At 43.1% G+C, this 19,814-nt stretch overlaps 1 protein-coding gene across 2 annotated transcripts in view; it reads right to left on the bottom strand.

The window, feature by feature from the left end:
* The window catches only part of UTP25 (UTP25 small subunit processome component), a 30,856-nt gene extending 27,202 nt beyond the window's left edge, over nucleotides 1-3,654 (bottom strand). For both annotated transcript variants that reach the window (XM_061185543.1, XM_061185544.1), the window contains exons 1-3: nucleotides 3,461-3,654; nucleotides 2,268-2,307; nucleotides 1,332-1,563 (exon numbers count right to left, since the gene is read on the bottom strand). In XM_061185543.1, the coding sequence (XP_061041526.1) occupies nucleotides 1,332-1,563; nucleotides 2,268-2,307; nucleotides 3,461-3,567 (379 nt within the window). In that variant the 5' untranslated portion in view covers nucleotides 3,568-3,654. The remainder of the gene's footprint in view (nucleotides 1-1,331; nucleotides 1,564-2,267; nucleotides 2,308-3,460) is intronic.
* Nucleotides 3,655-19,814: the final 16,160 nt, after the last annotated feature.

Below are 19,814 nucleotides of genomic sequence, written 5' to 3'. Positions count from 1 at the left end.
AGAATGGTGTGTGACACCTTAAAGTATAGAAAAAAATACAGTAAGGCAAATAGGCATTAAGATAATAGGATATAAAAAGTTACCCAGATATATTCAGACAATGGACTACTATTCCAGTAATAAAAAGAAATGAATTACTAATATGAACTACACGGATGAGTCACAAAAACATGAGGAGCCAAAGAAGCCACACACAAAAGGGTACTTATTGTATGCTTCCATTCATATGAGTTTCTAGAATAGGAAAAACTAATATATAGTGAAAGAAAGCATGTCAGTGGTTGCCTGATGCCAGGCCTGGGAAACTGACTGTAAAAGGAAAAGAAGAAACTTTTTGTAGGTATTGGAAGTGTTCTGTATCTTGACTTTGGCGGGGACAATATAGATATACACATTTGTCAAAACTTATCGAATTACATACTTAAAATGGGTACACCTTGTTGAATGTAATTCATACCTCAATAAAGTTGATTTTAAAGTTAAATTAAAAAGTCACCTATAGGGACTTCCCTGGTGGCACAGTGGTTAAGAATTCGCCTGCCAATGCAGGGGATATGGGTTCGAGCCCTAGTCTGGGAAGATCCCACATGCCGCGGAGCAACTAAGCCCATGCGCCACAACTACAGAGCCTGCGCTCTAGAGCCCGCGAGCTACAACTACTGAGCCCACGTGCCACAACTACTGAAGCCCACGTGCCTAGAGCCCATGGTCCACAACAAGAGAAGCCACCACAGTGAGAAGCCGGCGCACTGCAACAAAGACCCAATGCAGCCAAAAATAAATAAATTAAAAAAAAAAAAATAGTCATCTAGATGTCTGAGTGAGACAGAGTTCCTTTAAGCTTTCAATCCCAGCTCTTCTCTGAAGCCTCCCCTCATTTACCCTGGCAGCATGTGACCACTTTGCATCTCTTTAACACCTTATATTTATCGGTTCCATTCAAATTTGATGCTTGAAAAGTTTTGTATATTTTATTTCTATCTTCCATTAAACTTGGTTCCTCTAAGGGAGGAACAAAAATCTCTTTCATAAATTGAGACCATTACAAAAACAGAATTATGTTCCCTTTCCTCTCAATCAGGGGAATTTTAACTAGGATTGATGAAATCCTGGAAATCATAAGCAAAAATGTCATTTCTGCATTTTTATGGCCAGAGGGTCCTGTGTTTTCATCAGATTCTTGAAGATATCACAGAGCTCAACAAGGTTAAGAATCTCTGCTTTGAATCCATGTGCTTTCACCCAGCTCATACAGTACAAGGCACCATGTCCCTGGGGCAATCTGTCTGTGGTCCTTGCAAAGATGATAAACCCACATCAAAGACACTTACTCTTCTGCATGTCAGTAGACTCTACTGCCGTCTCTTCCTCCACACTGATGTCACTATCACCATCTTCAAGATTCATTTCTGTCTCATCTATAACACTGTCTTCTTCCTCTTCCTCCTCCTCATCTTCCTTGGAAACATCCTTTAATGTGGCAAGTAGTCTGCTGTAACCAGAAACTTGTTCTGGTTCACTCTCTGCTTCACTTTCAGAACTTGAAGTATCTAAACTCTCTGACTAAAAGGAAAATGGGGATTTTAAAAACAAAAATTATATTGTTCTTGTTGCTACCCCACAACTATCATCAGGCCCACAGCGGAACCAAGTTCAGACTTTTCTAAATAAAAACTAGCTTTTCTGCAAATATGCAATCCTATCTATTCAACCAAACCTAGCACCAAATTTGTTTAAAACAGCTAATCTAGCTATGATTCTAGAAGCTCTTCCTCTTCTTTGAACTGCTAATATTCCACACGGGAAGACAGCGGACTAAAAACATGGAGCTTTAGGTTATAAGGCGATCTAACCTATGTGTCAGACATTTGGCACCTTTAAAGGAGCAACAGGAAAACTTACAACAAAAAAGTGTAGTTTATTTTTGAGTCTGTGATAATTAAATAAGACCTCTGATGATTTTTCACTCTATTTTATGTTAAGCAAACAAGACATTCCCTCTTAGGATTCACCAAGAGCCCTCTGGTAAGCCTCCTTAACAGGTTCTAACAGGCTAATCTCTCAGGACAGTTTCATACTCTGTACTATATTAGTTATCACAATGGCATTTTAACAGACATCTGCACTTAAAACTAAGCAATATTACTAAAATATAGCTTACATCTAAAATCAAAAAGAGTGGAAATGTAGCCAAACTTTATTACCATATATAATCTTAAAAGTAACAGCCCAGAATCAACTATCATAAAGAAGGTATAAAGCATTACCAGTTGACAAGTCTGTGGTTTTGCTTCCTTTCTGGAAACCCTGAAAAGAAACAGGTAATGTTAAACTTTAACTACTAGTATGTAGCAATTAGGAAAAGTCTAATGATACAACTTTAAATGAACATGGCAAACTATACCGTTATAAAGACATTATATCTGTTGTCAAGTAAAAACTCCACATGCATTTGGACAGGTTTTGTAAGAATATGCCAAATAGATAATAATAGACAAATGAAAAAGTCTAACAAGACCACATGACAAATACTACAGTCACACAGTAACTGGCTCTCATCCAAAAGATGGGAAATTTTGGCAAATAAAAGCCCTCGGGGTTCACCTTTTCTAGCAAATTTCTTAAGTAGACTATCCTTCTAACTGTTGATAAAGCAGCCCAAAGTGGCGGGATGAGCGCTAAGGTCATAACTGAGAGTCTGGACACTTACAGAGGAACCCACAACTACCCAAACATTAGTTTCCTCATTGTCATTGAATAGATCGGTGATGTCGAGGGTCCCAAGCAATTCTTTTTTTTTTTTAAACTTATTTAATTTATTTATTTTTGACTGCTATGGGTCTTCGTTGCTGCGCCCGGGCTTTCTCTAGTTGCGGCGAGTGGGGGTTACTCTTTGCTGCGGTGCGCGGGCTTCTCGTTGCGGGGGCTTCTCTTGTTGCGGAGCAGGGGCTCTAGGCTCGCGGGCATCAGTAGTTGCAGCACGCTGGCTCAGCAGTTGTGGCTCGCGGGCTCTAGAGTGCAGGCTCAATAGTTGTGGCGCACGGGCTTAGTTGCTCCGCGGCATGTGGGATCTTCCCGGACCAGGGCTCGAACCCCTGTCCCCTGAGTTGGCAGGCGGATTCTTAACCACTGCGCCACCAGGGAAGCCCCCAAGCAATTCTTTAAAAACATATAAAACGAAAACAAGCTTATAAAATCTCTGCCCAGTCGCCACACAGGAGGCGTCTAGCATAAAGCTACCGGCTCAACAAAAGGTAGAAAGACCGGTGAAGAACCCCATCTCAGGCGGGAAGCCGCCAGAATCCCCGGTCGAGCTAGGCCGGCGCCGGGGCAGCGTGGGACGCGGCGGGAGCTGCCCTGTCACTATGCCCGGGGCACCGGCGGACCAAACGTGGGGACACGCGGGCTCCCACCGGGAAAGGACGCCGGCAGCGCCGCTCCCAGCCTTGCCTTTCCATACCTGTCATAGAAGGGATGCTCCTCGCCGAAATCCCTTAGATGCTTCTTCTGCTTTTTAGTTAGGGAGTTGAGCAGCTGGCTCTGGCTCCGACTCCTGCGTTTGCCCATGGGGAAGACGTCAAGTCAACCAACCTCCAAGAATCGCGTTTTTCACCTGGAAGTAGTCTCGTCAACTCGCTCACGCGGGATTGCCGACGGCGCTTTACGGCGGAAGCAGGGTGCCATAAAGCAGACCCGCTTTACGTCGCGCTTGTACGACAGGCGTTAGAACTTCCTGTTTCCCATTCCGCCTCCTAGCGAGGCTCTTTGGAAGCACATGCACGCGTGCGCAGCTTTTCTCTGAGCCCTGTTAAGGAAGGCAGGCCGGCAGGCTTCGGGCTTCCCCAGGTGGGTAAATGGGTGGGAAAATGGGTGGGCGTACTTTGTGCGTCTGTTTTGGTTGTGAGAATCAGCCTGCATAAACATGTAGTAACCGAGATTGGTTGAAGGCAGTGCCTTTATATTATGCCATAATATAAATACCAACTAACATTTAATTGGTATTTATATACCAACATAATATAAATACCAACTAACATGTGCCGGCGCATCTCAATTCATCCTCACAACAGTAAACAAATAAACCTTGTTAATAAGCCTGATATTGGAGATGAGAAAGCTGACGCTTACAAAAGGTTACATACACACTAGCAAGAGAGGAGATGGAAACCTAATTCTCTCTGATGCGACCACAGGCTTTTCCCACTAGGATCTGCCACATGCGTGTGCTATGTGAAGAATGGGGACGCAAGGCTGATATTCCCACCCTTACCCTACCCCCTCATTTTCTGAAAGTATTGCAAGGGCCCCTGGTAACAAATCTGTTCTGACATTTTTCATGTTATAAAAGCAAAAAACACATCCAGAGAGGTAAAGTGACTTTCCTAAATCACCCGGAGAGTCGATGTTAGAGAAAGCAGTAAAACTCAGTAAAGTGTCTCAAAACTGAATTGGGGCAAATTGGGATGGAAAACTTTTAAAGGGTAAGTAACTTTTCTATATCTGGATCGTAGTGGTGGTTACACCTTGTATACAATTACCAAAATTAATCAAACTGTACCTTTAAAATTGGTACATTTTAATGCAAGTAAGTAATAATCTCAATAAACAAAGGGGAAAAAACAACGCAACTGGACTTAATACTCTAGAGACAGGCAGAGTGTGCAGGGATACTTAAAAACCACAGGATAAACACAGAGACACTTTTCTTCTAATAGTAACTTACAATGTCAATCATAAACCACAGAATTCACCTGAATATTTAAGGTAAAATAGGAGCCGTCAAAGACTGTTCACTGGCTCTGCTATTAGAGGATTGTCTGTGAGAGAATTTGAGCTTTGTCCAATACCATGTCACACCTATAGAAGTCGCACTATAACTATTAAAATCCTATTTTTGTGGTTCTGGAGACCATCTACTCCTAATTAGATTCTGGGAGGTTAGGGTGAGGTAGGGAGGCGAGGGGAGGGAGTATCAAGAAAATATGCAAACAGCAGGTAGTGCCAGCAGATGGCCCAGCCAAGGAACCCATAAACAAACAGACATCTGTCTTCTGTCTAATTTCAAGATAAAAAGTACAGTCACTTACATAAACAAAAGGCTGTTTGCAAATGTCATCATACATACTAAGGCACTAACCACAGTATAACCTGGCTATGACAAAAAAGTCATACAATGTTTTTTCTCCTCCCACCCTATTTCAAGTGCCCCAGCTTCCCTCCCCAGAGGCAACCAGTTTCTTGGTGTTCTTCCAGAGACCTGCTATAAAAAGCTGTACTCTTGAGCACTTGATGTGACTCTTTACTCTCTCCTGGTTTCCACGTCATTGTAGTCCTATGGACAGGTCTAGACTGCTCCCTGGTTCAGACAGAACTGTGCCCTAGCTCCACCCAAGTGGTCTCATCATTGGCTCACTGAGCCCGCTTCTGAAAATATTTATATTAGCCTTTGACAACATAAAAGGGTATGCTTTGTGAAATTTTAACCTGAGAGTTCGGAATTTAAACATTTTTTTCATGCCTCCAGTGAAAGTTCTCTTAGTAAAACCCACACAAAGAAGATGCATGTGCCAACTAGTGAAGGCCCTGGGAAAATTGTAATAAAGGCAAAATTTGTTCTTCCCTTTCTTCTTCCCACACTCAGCCCTTCCTTTTCCCTCCTGCAGGGTTTTCTTTGACCTTGGCCCTCAGGGACTCAGTATTTTCAGGGGTAAAATCAGTCCAGGAAATAATCTTTTATACTAGTTTGTAAAGAGAGGCTGATGAATTAATGTTACTTGGGTATTTTCAATTCGGGGAGACTCCCTAGGATAACGATCTCAAGGGGTGGGAGGGGGGTGGCTGTCCCTTAGGACAAGATGGTCAGAATATTCAGAAAAGTGTTAGTTTTTCTTTATTAAAAACTTTTTCTTTGGAAAACTTCAAGTATATACAAAAGTAGACAAAACAGTATAATACACTCCCATGTTCCCATCCCTCGGCTTCAATGCAAGGCCATCTTGTTTCATATATATGCCCACCCACTACCCCTAACTCCCGCCCCCGTATTATTTTTGAAGCAAATCCCAGACATTGTATTATTTTATCTGTAAATATATTTTTTAAAATATCTAAAAGATAAGGGTTCTTTCTTTAACATAGTCACAATGGCACTATTTCACCTAAAAAAAAAGGTGATAACAATTTTTTAATATCATCATGTAACCAGTCAGTATTCAGATTTCTGATTGTCTCATAAATGTCGTCTTTTTTTTTTTTTTTTTACACTGTTAGTTGAACATGTTCTGCTGTTCTCTGTGTTTCTCGTGAATACATTGTGGGATTTAGAACTTTGATCAGATTTCATTATAGCTGATATTTTATACTTCCATCAGGAGGCGTATACCATCTGGTTGCCTTTCATTCTGTGATGTTACCAGTCATTGGTAGTCAATGTCTAAATTTGTTAATTCATTAGAGGTCACATTCTAATTCTATCATGAGGTGATATTCTAATTCGATCATTTCTTCTTCACTTACTTGCTGGACTATTTCTATGAAAGCAAGCTTTTCCTTCTCCTAAATTTTGCTTACCCAGTGGTACTGTTTGTGTAGGAAAAGCAGAAGAAATGCTTGATTTTCTCCCTTCATTTACTAATTTTCAACACAAGGAGTCAATTCACTAGATCTTCTAATGTTGACCAATCAAGTTTTTTTTTTTTAATTTTTAGTGTCATTATGAACTCATGGAATTATACAAATTGATGTGTTTTAATCCCTTGCAAATATTATGGTGTACATGATTTGAAAGAGCTTATTTGACATATAGTGATGTATTTGAAAAGACAAACTACGTCCTAATACAAACCACAGAAAGTAAACAGGAGTCTATCTGAGATTCTCAACAGAGCAGGAATGGGAAGGTGGGGAAGGAGCACAGTTTGAGGATACAGATCAGATGCTGGGGAAGTTTGAGTTTTGAAATTTATGTGATAATATAAGTGATAACAAGGGCACATGTGTTCAAGATATGTTGACAGGGAGCCATAAATAATCCAAAGGTATGACTCTCTAATGATGAAAGCTCCGACACCTCAGCTACTGATTTGAGAAGATTCTGGGGAAGGTGTGTGTGCACCCACACATCTGTCTCCTCCTAAATGCCTCAAATTAGACAGTCTCCTCCACCACATGTATGCATACATGTCTGTATACACCCCAAAGCCATCCAGCCTCATCCTGAGAGTGCTGGCAGAAATCAGTCTCTTGCTACCCGTATAATGAAATGAGCTTGTTTATTCATTAAAAAAAAATGTACTAAACACCATGTGCCAGGTGCTGTGCTAGCAGCTGAGGCTGGGGGAAAGAATAAGATCCATTCCAGCCTCTTCAAGGAGCTCTCAGCCTCATCCAGGTATGGATAAGTGTGCAGACTATTACGATACACTGTGATAAATGCTAAACTGATAGATGCTGGGTGCTAAGGAAGCAGCTCGGTCGGGGTTTTGGGGCTGCCGGGGGTTGGGGGCCGGGGGGGAGGGTCATCTGCTGCTTTTGAGCGTTTGTCAGTCTGTCACGTTCATTGAACATCGGTATTGAACTTGAGATTAATCTAGATTGTAGATTTTAGGCTGTATGAGTTGTTTCAGCTGACTTCATGAACAGCATGTGTGTGTGTTCAAGACAGGATATGAGGGATATAGGGCAACAGGAAATTAGAAAGCTGGGTAGTCATCGGATTCCACAGCGTTTATTGTGTAAGGAGCAATGAGCTTTCTAGGTGGAGCATATTTTAGATAACAAGATTATGTCTGAAAAGAGAAAAGCTTTGTAATGCATTTCAATGAACTCTACATAACTTGAAAATGTAAAACACTATTATATGTAGTACCTACCCTTTCTATTCATCTGTACCCAGAAGAACTACCCATTGTCAAACCCAGAGCCTGGCATAGAGTGACCTGTAATAATTATGTTTCCTCAAGCTTATCAGAGGTTGGTTTATATTAGGCCTAGCCTAAAACTGAAATATTTTATCAGATTATATTCATCTGACTGAGAACAAGGCTAAAATGCTACACTAGAGGGGATAAAGTTTTACATCCCTCCCTCTAGTGGAATGTTGGTGTAACTACATTCTGTTTTTCACATTTTTCTGGCAGAGGCTTAGCAGGCAAACCTTCATTCATTTATCAAACATTTTCTAAACAGTTACCATGTTCCTGTCATAATGTTAGGCATTAAGGATTTAAAAAGCTCAGACCTCAGGCTTTCCCCTTGAAGACCTCATAGTCTAGTTGGGGAGACAAAGCAATTAACAAATAATTATTTTGTCATGGGCTAGATTATAAGGATGTCTACAAAGGGTTTTAGGAACCCAGAAGATAAAGAAGCTCCTCTTGCTGTGGAGGAGAGAGGAAAGGTCATGGGGAGTTGCACAGAGGATGCACTGAGTCAGGGTTTCCTGGGAAAGAAGGTTCCAGGGACAGGGAATAGCATGAGCAAGGTGGAAAGATGTGTTTGGAAAACTGTCTGTGGTCCCTGTTGCTGAGGTGGGTGGGTGGGAGTAGAGAGGTTGGAGAGACGGACAGGTGAGGAGTCAGCCCACTAAAGGCCTTGCATGCCTTGCTGGGGCATTGAGGCCCAATCCCATATAAGGTGAGGAGCCCTTAAAGGATTTCAAGCAAGGGGGTTATGTGAACCGATTTGGACTTTAGCGAAATCACGGTGATGTCTGTATGGGTGACAAGGACATTAAATCTTCCTTTCTGACGCCTTCCTGGAGCAGCCGATTCACTATTGATGCTGCCCACCTCCAAAAGACTTTGGAGACTTTTTCATGTTTTTACCAAAGGCTTCCTCCCACTTCTCAACATTTCTTGAAACTAGTATTTCAAGTCTCTCCTGATAGAGTTTTCCTCAGTTGAGACTGTAGTGAATTCAGTTTGTGAAATCCACGCCATCCATGCTAGTTCCTGTGTGGGGCATAGATACAACATGAGGGGGTCATATGGGCCAAGCTAATGGGCCCTGCTCCCCACCTCTGTTAACTGCTTCTGTTCTCCCTCTGTTCCTGTGGCTCAGAGACCCTTATATCCATCTTGACAGATACTAAATGATCATCTGGGTCAATATTGCCTTAATGAGAACATTTGTGCATTCTCACAAGGTAAAGTTTCCTTCCCCGTCATTTTGGTGACTGATAATACTACTGTAAATGTATTTGGTTTTTTGAAGCTCATAGGGTATTAATATGTTGGAGCACTATGTAAACTTAAAGAAGTCATAAACAGCATTTATTACTTTGGTATATCAAAAAAAAGAATGTCAAGATCATTCAAATCACACATTAAATTTGAGGTTTCTATTAGACATCTAAGTGAAGAGGTCCAGGAGGTAGTCAAATATGCATGCACATCTGGGATTCAGGGGAGAGTCCAGGATGCCAGGATGCCCAAATGGGAGTGGTCAGCATATGAATGAGACTGAGTGAGATCACGACGTGTAAATACAGAGAAGGAGCCTGAGAACTGAACCCTGGGGCCTTGTAAATTTCAGGGGCTGGGGGGATGAGGAAGAACCAGCAAGGTGATGGAGAAGGAGCAGCCATTTGGGGAGCAGGAAAGCTGATATCGTCTCCCATTTACTGATCAATCCGTCTCAGGAAAGGCAGGTTTACAAAGGGGTTAAGACCGAGGGTATTGGACTCAGTTGGATCTGGATTCAAATCTCCGTCACATAGTAAGTACAAAATGAGTTTACACTTCATATATGCCACTGAAACTAGTATAGGACCTGGAGGGTATTTGTTCAGTAATCACTGATTGCACATTACTGTACACTGGGCATATATTGAGTGGCAAGGGAGTTTATGAGAAAGAATAAAACAGAGGCCCTGGCCTCAGGGAGCTCAGAGTTCTGAGGGAAGGAGCAGTCCTAGAAGCCGATGATTGTCCATGACATCACAACATGATAAATTCTTGAATGAAAGTATGAGCCATGCACTGAGAGAACAGAGGAGGAGTGATTAATCCAGCCTGCGATGGCCTGACTTAAATGTGATGCTTTTTTTTTCTCATTCACCTTTTACATGCCATTTCACCCATAAAATTCATGACTCTTCTGAGCACCACCAGTTAACCTACATGACAGTTTATGAGAATGCTTTTCTTTAGGAGAAAAGAAGTGGGGAAAAAATCCTCAGGATATAGACTACGGTCCTACATTTAAAAAAATGAAGTTAAGAATTACCATCTTGAATGAAATTGAATCTATAATTGCCTTTTAGCCCAAATTGACAGCAGCTGCTATGTTCTCCCACTTTTGACTGTTAGCAAATCACTCCACAGTGTGGTTCTCCCATCACAGGCTTAACTGCCCAGCCTGTTACATCTGGTGTGGGAGGCTTCAGTGATCTTAATCTTTTTCCTTGGGCGCTGATTTACCTTCCATTTTGGGGGCAGCTTTTCTTGTTCAGATAGTGAAGCCCCAAGAATGTCAGCCTTTCCCATATTGAACAACCATACATTTCTCATGAAGAAAATTTCTAGCATCTTCTTGTGGTTTTTATTTCTCCTTGTTTTCCTCTCTGTGCATTTATTCTGGCTAGAACTAAAAATTTTAGAAATAAAGTTTGCAGCTAAAGATGTCCTTCATGAGTTTACCATAAATTCTTGCACTGAAAGTTCCACAAAGGCAGATTGCAAAGCTGCTTGTAAGTCAGTGTTGAAGGCGGACTACCTTCATTCTGCAGACTTAGATCTCCTCCAGCTCTGCCTGAAGAGGGGATTTTGGAGCCAGATGAATGTTTGGATCATTGTGTCCTCCAATCCTAAAGTAACTGTAACTGTAGTCCCTTTGATGGCTGGGGTGGATGACAGTGAATGTATCTGGGACAAGGCAGGAAAAGAGATGAGGGCAGCATGGGTAAGTGTTGAGCATTGTCAGCTGGGATCCAAGGAGGACATTCTCTTCAACCAGCCAGGAATATACCCAGGAACCAGTGTTTGTTCTTCCAAAAACAAAAAGACCATGAAGAATCATTAAAAGAAAATAAAATTAGACAATTGTGTAGCCCTGATTTAAAAATGAAGAAAACACTAGCCTTTTCTCTTAGAAAAGATAGTTAAGGTTTATTTCCTACAAAGGTTATATATTATTTGAAGAATAACTGCTCTTCAGAGTTGTCCCTGTACTTCAGCCTTTAACTAAAGGGACCAAGTCTCCTTTAAAGTAGGAATCCCAACGACACTGAGTACAATGGACTGAATATTTGTGTCCCCGCGCCCCATTGCCAAATTCATATGTCGAAATCCTAACCCCCAATGTGATAGTAGCAGGAGCTGGGGCCTCTGGAAGGTGATTCGGTCATGAGGGTGGAGCCCTCATGAATGGGATTAGTGCCCTTATGAAAAGGACTCCAGAGAGCAACCTTGTCTCTTCCACCATGGGAGGACACAGCAAGAAGATGGCCTTCTAAGAACTTAGAAGTTGGTCTTCACCAGGCACCAAATCTTCTTGGACTTCCCAGCCTCCATAACTGTGAGAAATAAATATCTGTTGTTTATAAGCCACCCAGTCTATGGTATTTTGTTATAGCAGCCCAAATGGACTAAGACACCAAGTTTCTCCATGAGTAGATTAGCAAGGTGTTTAGTCTTCCCTCTGGTTTGGCCAAGTCTCTCAATGATGCTGACCCAGTCCAAAGGGTCAGTCCTGGTTACATTCATCAGCAGTCACTGCTGAAGCCTGGCTGTGCTCCAGGGGGCAAGAGGAGACATTCTCCCCAGCCCTCCCTGTGCCCTCCCCCAGCTCCCCCCAATTTGTTATACTCAGTCTCAGGCATGCCACTAGCTCCCAGTGGTATAGCTCTTTAGGGTCCGAGTTCTTCACTTGATGGGTGCATGGCCATTTCCCTTGGCAAACCCATAGTGTCAAGGTAGGTGGGCTGGAAGGAGGCTTCAGCATCAGCCTCATGCCGTTCCCAGAGCCAACTCACCCCATGATGGGCTCCAGGCCCTAGGTCACTACTGTCTTACGGTGAAGGTCATTTCAGTGGCCTTGTCACAACTGTCTGTCATTGAGCCTTGTCAGGGCCCCTCTAGTTCATCTGACATGTTCTGGTGACTCTGAATCTCAAAGAGACTAGATCTACAAAGCTCAATATGAGCCATTACTGTTGTTGAGCATCATTTGCTGTCTAAGCATAAGTTCCTATTAAATTAAACTGAATGAAGTAGGAAGGGTGGGGAGGAGTTGGCTCTGCCACTCGCAGATGAGTGTGTGTTTGTGTGTGTGTGTATGTTGTGGGGAGAAGAACAGGCTATAAAGACCTGAGAGCGCATTCTACTGAGGTCCAGGACTCTAATTTTCTTTCTCGTGATTTCCTAAGAGAGTCTAGGGTAGGGCAAATACCAAGGTGTTGAAGACAGATTTGGGGTGACAGGGAAATTTTATAACCTCTAGCTAATTTGCCGTCATCAGAGTCAACTGTCTAAAATTCTTGAACCTTCAGCCAGTTTGGGCAGAGGCCTTGCACTGCCAATAGTAACAACATAGAACACTTCTGTAAGTTTTTACAATCACATAACAGGCCAGATAAAAATCATACGGTAGGTATGCCAGGAAACCCAGAGAGAGCTGCTAAGAGCCCTGGGAATCCAGAGAGAGGCAGACATGCTTCTTTGGTCTATCACAAACATCAATTTTTCACAACCCAATTAGTAATGCTGAGTATCTCCTCTATGCTACACCTTTAGGGAATGAAATGCTCTGGCTCTTCCTGTGCAAGAGTTGATCACCTCCGTGGGGAAAGCAAAAGGATGCACTCCTAGAAATAAATAATTAAGACAATAGACTCTGGACAAGGCCTCTGGGCATGACCTTTAGCTGCCCTGGTTAGCATTGTGTGACCAGCTACCTTCAGAAGGAAATGCTTATATACCTCCCACATGGCCACTCTACATAGCAACAACCTGATTCCTGGCATTAAGGAAGAGTTTGCTCCTAGTGGTCAGGGCATTTGGGTTGAGAAGTGAGATGGCAGCAGCTGGCACCCCTTCTGTCCGTTCCAGAGCTAGGGTAGACCAGACGGAAGGCTTTTTACCATTTACCAAAAGGCTTTACTCCAGGCTTTACCATTCATCAAGAAGGCACACACATCTCCCAGGAGAGGGTGGCTACTGTGCTTGGAGAGCCGGGTGCCTTGTTGTAGTGAAAAACCATCTGAACAAGTAAAAAGACAAGGCTAAATCAGGGTAGGTGGGAGCAGGGACTGGGGCTGGCAGGGACATCTACCCTCGTATTGGATTAGAAGAGGTTGGCCATCTCCTGGGAGAGTGAGGTAGGTATTTCTTACAAAAAGCAAAGTCCCCCAGTTTCCTACAGGGCTATGAGCAAAAGTGCTGTTAATTATGTTAACTACAATAACAGAGCACTTCAGTTCTCAGGAGAGCTTTTCATCTTCAAAGGGACACCAGGATGGAGCATTACCGGTTGACATGAAAGTCTCTGGAGTTTCAGAACTGAAGTCTGAAGTCCGAGGGGCCCTAGCTGTGTGGGACAGGCAATGCCCAAGGAATTCTCTTGCTTCAGGGTGGGGAGCAGGTCAAGGCAGGGTTATGTGTCCAGAAACTGGCCCTTGCCTCCCTGAAATTGGAGAGGCAGGGGGATGGAGTGTCAGCCTCAGTCCAGTTCAACGGAGTCCTGCCCCCTATATCGGGGTTGCCAGATAGGTACAGGACACTCAGTTAAATCTGAATTTCAGATAAGCAAAAAGCACACGGATGCAGTAAACAATTATTTGTTGCACACACACACACACACACACACATACACACACACACACCACACACAAACACACACAGCTCCTGCGCAATCAGAGGCTGGGCTTCCTACCCAGAGACTCTGACCTGAGAGCTCAGCAAGTCGGGGCGTGTTCCCCCAAGGCCACAGGGAACAGGTGCTCTCCAGACCTGCCCAGACCCAGCCTCTTTCCCGCCCTCCTGTGGGAATGCGAGAAAGTCCTCCTTTCAGGGACTCAGGACTGGGCTGCTGGGCAGACAATCCAGCCTTCCCAACTCCCTTATTTGCCTTGGATTTGGGGATGAAACAACCTCAGGGATGGAATGTCTCAAGCTTCCCTTCCCTCCCCTCTTTCCTTCTCTACACCCTGATATCCACCCCACCACTCTGTAGCTTAAGGGAGAAGAAGCCTGTGGCCACCCACCCACCCCCATCGCCCTGAACTGCTGGAATAGAAATTCCTCTGTGACAAAACCCAGGGAGAAATGGTCCCTGGGCTGAGATGAGCTTTCTGCCTAGGCGGTGGAATCCAGGCCACCAGGACGGGTCTGGGCCTGAGCTAGAAATGCCTCCGGTTTCCCAGGCTGGGCAGGAAGGGAAGACAAGCTGGCACTTGCCACAGCGCAGAATAGCAACTGGGAGGTGGCCATGCCTGCTCTGAAACAGCGAAACTCTTGGGGCCTCCAGACATTGAAGCACTTAGAGAGAGGTTCCCAGGCCCCTAAACCTCCAGATCCAGCCCCTGGGTTCAGTCAGTCAGGGTCAAGGACAGAGCATCTTGCCTTCTTCACGCCCCCAGGACAGACAGATGGTCATGCACATTCACATCCTGGGATATTACTTCAGGCCTGTGGGCAAGATTAACATTCCAAAGCTTGGGTTCCCCTCCATGACCTAATGCAAAGGACACGGAGCCAGGCAGATCGGGCCTGGCCAGCTTCCTACTCACCATTTATCAGCTGGTAATTTATCCATTTACCTTGGATAAGACTCTTTTAAAGATTAAATTTAAGAAAAATCCCCCGATGGACTTGAAAATAAATCCATTTAAGGAAAATGAATGTGTGCAAGATGAACTGACTGGCCAGCAATGCAGTGCATGGGGTTCTGGTACAGAAAGCGGAGCACTGAGCCGTGACTGTGCCTTCAAAGACAAGATTCTGGAAAGAGTCCAGAAATTGGTAAATGACTCTCAGAATTGTATAGAGGAACAACAGCTTTCCCCTGCGAATTGTCATAGTTGGCAAAACATGCTAGTGTTTCCTTCTCTCCTTATCCTTTCTTAATAAATTGAAAGTATATGAATATATGAATAAAATGTGACACAGTTCATGGGCATCATTCAAATCATTACCTGCCAATTATGGGTGTCTGTTGAACACTGAACAACAAATGTTTCTTGACTGACTAAACTACTGTCTGATTTGATGAAGGGAGGAAGAGAGGAAGAAAGAGGGGAAGGAAGGAAGGATTGATTTTATGTCAACTGAGTAGATCTTAGCAGAAATCCTGACTCTGATTTTAGAAGCCTCAAACACTGATATTCTATTTCCCCAAATCCCCCTTCACTGGCTCTATTGTTTTCCCACCTCCTTTCATTTCTTTCTTTTTTTTTAAATTAATTTTTATTGGAGTATAGTTGCTTCACAATGTTGTGTTAGTTTCTACTGTACAGCCCACCTCCTTTCATTTCTATGTATGCAGCAGCCATGAGCAGCTCTGCTAATAATGTTTGTAAAAGAGTGAACTAGATCAGAAAAAGCCTTGTAGCTACCTGGTACCCCTAGGGATTTAGTCATCCAGGATCCTGGCCAGCAAGATCTGGTGGGTCCTTGTTTGGATTTGAAAGACCCAGAAGAAACTGCTACTGCTAGCAACTCAACGTTTTACAGATGTCACTGTGCTGGGGAGGGACAGGTGGTGAGTGGGCTGACTCATCTCTGATTCCTAGGTCTGAACAAGATAAGAGAGGGAAAACAGTCCTAGAGAACGGGATCAGAAGTTTCCCAGGGGGGTTAAAATCAAGTGGAGCCACACACAGGACATCTGAGCTGTCCCCACATCCTGGATGGGGGATAGGGGGTGGTGTAAGGGTCTGACAAAGAGCTGTTTCTACTCTTCGACTCTTAGTCTATCTTAATCCATCTCTCTTGCAAGACATTTTGTCTATTTCCAAGTTCAGAGATTTGAACTTGAACCTGAGTGTGGCCACTTCCCGTGTCATCTGTTATCCTCCATGAGCCTCAGTTTCCTCAAGCGTACAATACAAATACTAATAACTAACACATACATATACATTTAGCAAACATGTTTGAACACCTACTGTGTGCCAGGCTCTGTGGCAAGCACTGAGAGCACAGTGGAAATAAGACAAAGTCCCTGTCCTCCTGGAGCTTACTTACACTCCAGGCAGAAGCCCCCAGAGGGCAGCTCCTATGGGGGGTTTTATATACAATTAAAATTTTATACGTAATCAAAATTTTTAAAAAACTTGTTGCAAACATATAAAAAATTGGAAGATTTTATATAAAAATCTAGATTTCCCAGTGGCAAAACTGGTCCTGTCTTTCTGTACAGCAACCATCAGCCAGAACTCTGGCTGCTTCCTTTAAAAGGAACACATGCTTTCCAAGTAGACACAGTCCCCAACATTCCCAGACACTCTTACCTTGTTCAAACTTCAACAATATTTTTGTTTATTTGTTTGTTTACCTAAAACCCTTCAATGTTCCCTCACTGTAAATAGGAGAAAGTCTAGCTCTTTGATATGACATTCCATTCAAGGCCTTCCAGATCTGTTTCCTGCCTAATGCATCCCTATAAATGCTACACACCAGTAAACTGCAGTTTCCTGACCATCCCATGTGGTACCTCTGAACCTGTGCAGTGCTATTTTCTTTCCCTAAAATGTCTTTTGCTTCTGTTTTTCTATCCAGATAATTAATATTGACATTTAAGGGTCATCTTAAACATCTCCCTCTCCCTTTGTGCAGGCTTCCTGTGAGGAAATGCCCAGAGAGTCACATGGTCTGGAGACCCTCAAAGATGCAAATGGTCCACTTGAGACCAAAGGGGAATCAATTGTTCTTTATCTTATGGTTGGGCCCAGGGACCTTCCAATTGGTGGCAACTTGTAAAAAGCCTCAGCTTTCCAAATAAGTGGGGACAAAATATAAACATTAAATGAAATAATGTCTGTAAGTGAAATTAGACAATACTTTTTAAAATATTGAATGGAATTATTGATGCTGGATAAGCAGCAGCTATTATTCCAGTTGTTATTATTATTCGAAGTGGAGGCCACTTCATCAAGGATGATAGGTCAGCAGCTGCAAAGTGTGTTCAGAGAAGAAGAGTCTGTTAGGGCTGCAGGGTAGCGGAATAGTAAGAGATGTGATTGGACAAACAGAAGAGGGCCAGCAAGGGGCCTTCCAACTCATCTCCCTGCTTGGCCATTTTCTCCTTTCTCTTTATTTTAAACACAGCAGCCAGAGTGATCCTGCAAAACAAGTCACCCCATGTCACTTTTCTGCTCAAAACCCCTAGTGGCCCCCTATCTCTATCAGAGTAAAAGCTGCAGCTATTAGGTCTCAGATCTCACATCCCAACCGTCTCCCCTCTCTCCTCACTCTGCCAGACACTGGGCCTCATTCTGACCTCCCTGCTCATCCTTTAAAGTGTGCTCTTACCTCAGGGCCTCTGCACTTGCCAGCCTCTCTTTCTGGACCCATATTCCCTCTGCTATCCCCAGGGTTCCCTCCTTCATTTTCTTAGATCTTTACTTAGATGTCTTCTTCTTGCTGGTTAGTCTATCTAAAATTTTACTTCTCCCTCGCCCCCTCCACTTCCTGACCTGTTGCCTTATTGTTCTTAGAACTTATCACCAACTAACATGCTTTACTTATCGTACTTGTTTATCTTGGTTATTGTCTATCTATCTCCCCCACTAGAATATAAGCACTATGAGAGCAGAAGTTTTTATCTGTTTCTCTTGCTCACTGCTGTATCCCCAGCACCTAGAACAGAACCTGACACATAGTAGATACACAATAAACATTTGTTGGATGAGTGAATCAAGTTTCTTGATTCAATAAACATTGGGAAATCACAGAATGTTTTTGACCAGAAGAGTAAACCCATCAGAGCTCACAAAGGGGCTTAGGATAGATTAGGGTAGGGGATAGGATGGGGCCACAATAGTAGAAGGATACACATGTGAAGGTTTTAACAGAGGGCTTCAGTAGGAATAAAAGAAAACAATAGGAGGCAGTAAGTTTCATGAGGGCAGGGATTTTGTCTGGCATATAAGAGGCGCTGAATAAATATTTACTGAAGGATGAATGAAGGACTGATGCTTGTGTCTCATGTGGGATGGACCCAGGGCTCTGGTTTGGGTCTGTCTTAGAAAAGATATAAATCCTTTTTGATCTTGACTCGGATGTTCTCGTGGTCAGGGGTTACACAAGATCAACACTGAACTCTTATAACTGTATGTACATCTTCCCTTTCTTCCTGGATTGGGCTAACCCTCCATGGCATTTAGTCACCTTGTAGGCCTCAGTTCAACTCAGACAAATTGGGATTCAGACTGTGGGAATTGAGGAGGGGGGTCGAGCTGTAGATGTCTAAGAGCAGCATCCAGATCGAATGACCTTTTTGAATGCTATACAACCAAAGTTTTAAGTGATGTGGAGAAATTAGTGTGGAAGGCAGCCCATAGTGTGGAAAATCAGTGTGCCAGTCCAGAGCCCTTCAAGAGAGAGGAAATCCCTGTGGACACCATCTTTACCTTTTCTGCAGAACGATAGGTAATGGAATAGGAGGCTAATCTAGGTTGAGGTTGTGTATGTGGACTCTGTTAAGAGAAAGTTCCCACAGTGGAGGGGTGGAGGGATGGAGGGGTGGAGGTGGGGCTGGTACTTGGTCAAAGAACCTCTCATTCATGCCCTCCCTTGTCTGCCCTTTAGTTAGCTACATCTCCTCAAAGGAATTATTCACTAGGCTCTGATATCCACACTTGGACCTTGCCCCTAATACAATCAACAGAAATGAGGTGCTTCACATTCTCCCTGCCCCAAGAATAAATATACAGTAACTCATTTCTGAACTCTTCAGGTTTTAATTAAACCAATGCCTGGTGCCCAGAACTGTGCCAGATCCTTGCCTAAATATGGGAGGTGCAGCAGTGGAGAAAACATACATTTGCTGCTTTACTTATTTGTTGCTTTACTTATTTCATTTAATCCTTTTGTCAGTCCTGAGAAATAGGCAGTATCCTCATGCATGAGTTGAGTAAACTGAGGCCCAGCCAGCTCACACAGCGAGGAATTGAAAGAGGAGAAATCTGAGACAAATTTTGACTAATTCCAAAGCACAGGTTGTTTTTCTGAGGACGTCAGTGCTGCCTCTATAATTTACTTGTAGAACTAGGAACTGTTAGAACTAGAAGGTGATTGTGGGATTTGTTCAGCTCCTTCAGATAAAGGGGCTCAGGCTCAGACAGCAACGGTGACAAGCTCTGCTGTCACCAAGTACCAAAGAAAGATCTGACACCCAGGTGTCTCCTGATTCCCAGGTGCTCTTTCTTCTTTCTTTAAAAAAAAATACTAATAATACTATTTTTCTTAAATTTTATATATATCTGCTTTAAAAATTAAATAGTACTGAAAGCTTTAAAATCAAAATATCAGCCCTCCCCACTCCTTATTTTTGTTGATGTAATATTTCATCTCCTAATATTTTCTGTTGAAATCTTTCGTCCATCTTATCTCCCCGCCTGTGCTTTTGTCCTCTCTTAACCTTATGGGTTAATATCTTTTTTTTTTTTATTCCTTCCTTGTTATTTTACTGGAATGGCCTGGGGAGGGAGACAAGATAAAACACATTTGGTCAATCAGTCTTATTGAACAGAAGTCCAGTTTTTCATCTCACTGACCCCCAATGATCCTGTATCCCCAGATAACTCATTTTTCTGAAGTCAACACATTCTCCGCTGCTCATGGAGATCACCCTGCCCCTAGCCCTGTGCCAGGAAC

The sequence above is a fragment of the Eubalaena glacialis genome, chromosome 3 (assembly GCF_028564815.1).
Source record: "Eubalaena glacialis isolate mEubGla1 chromosome 3, mEubGla1.1.hap2.+ XY, whole genome shotgun sequence".
Classification (NCBI taxonomy): domain Eukaryota; kingdom Metazoa; phylum Chordata; class Mammalia; order Artiodactyla; family Balaenidae; genus Eubalaena; species Eubalaena glacialis.
This window is presented reverse-complemented; position numbering and strand designations above follow the sequence as displayed.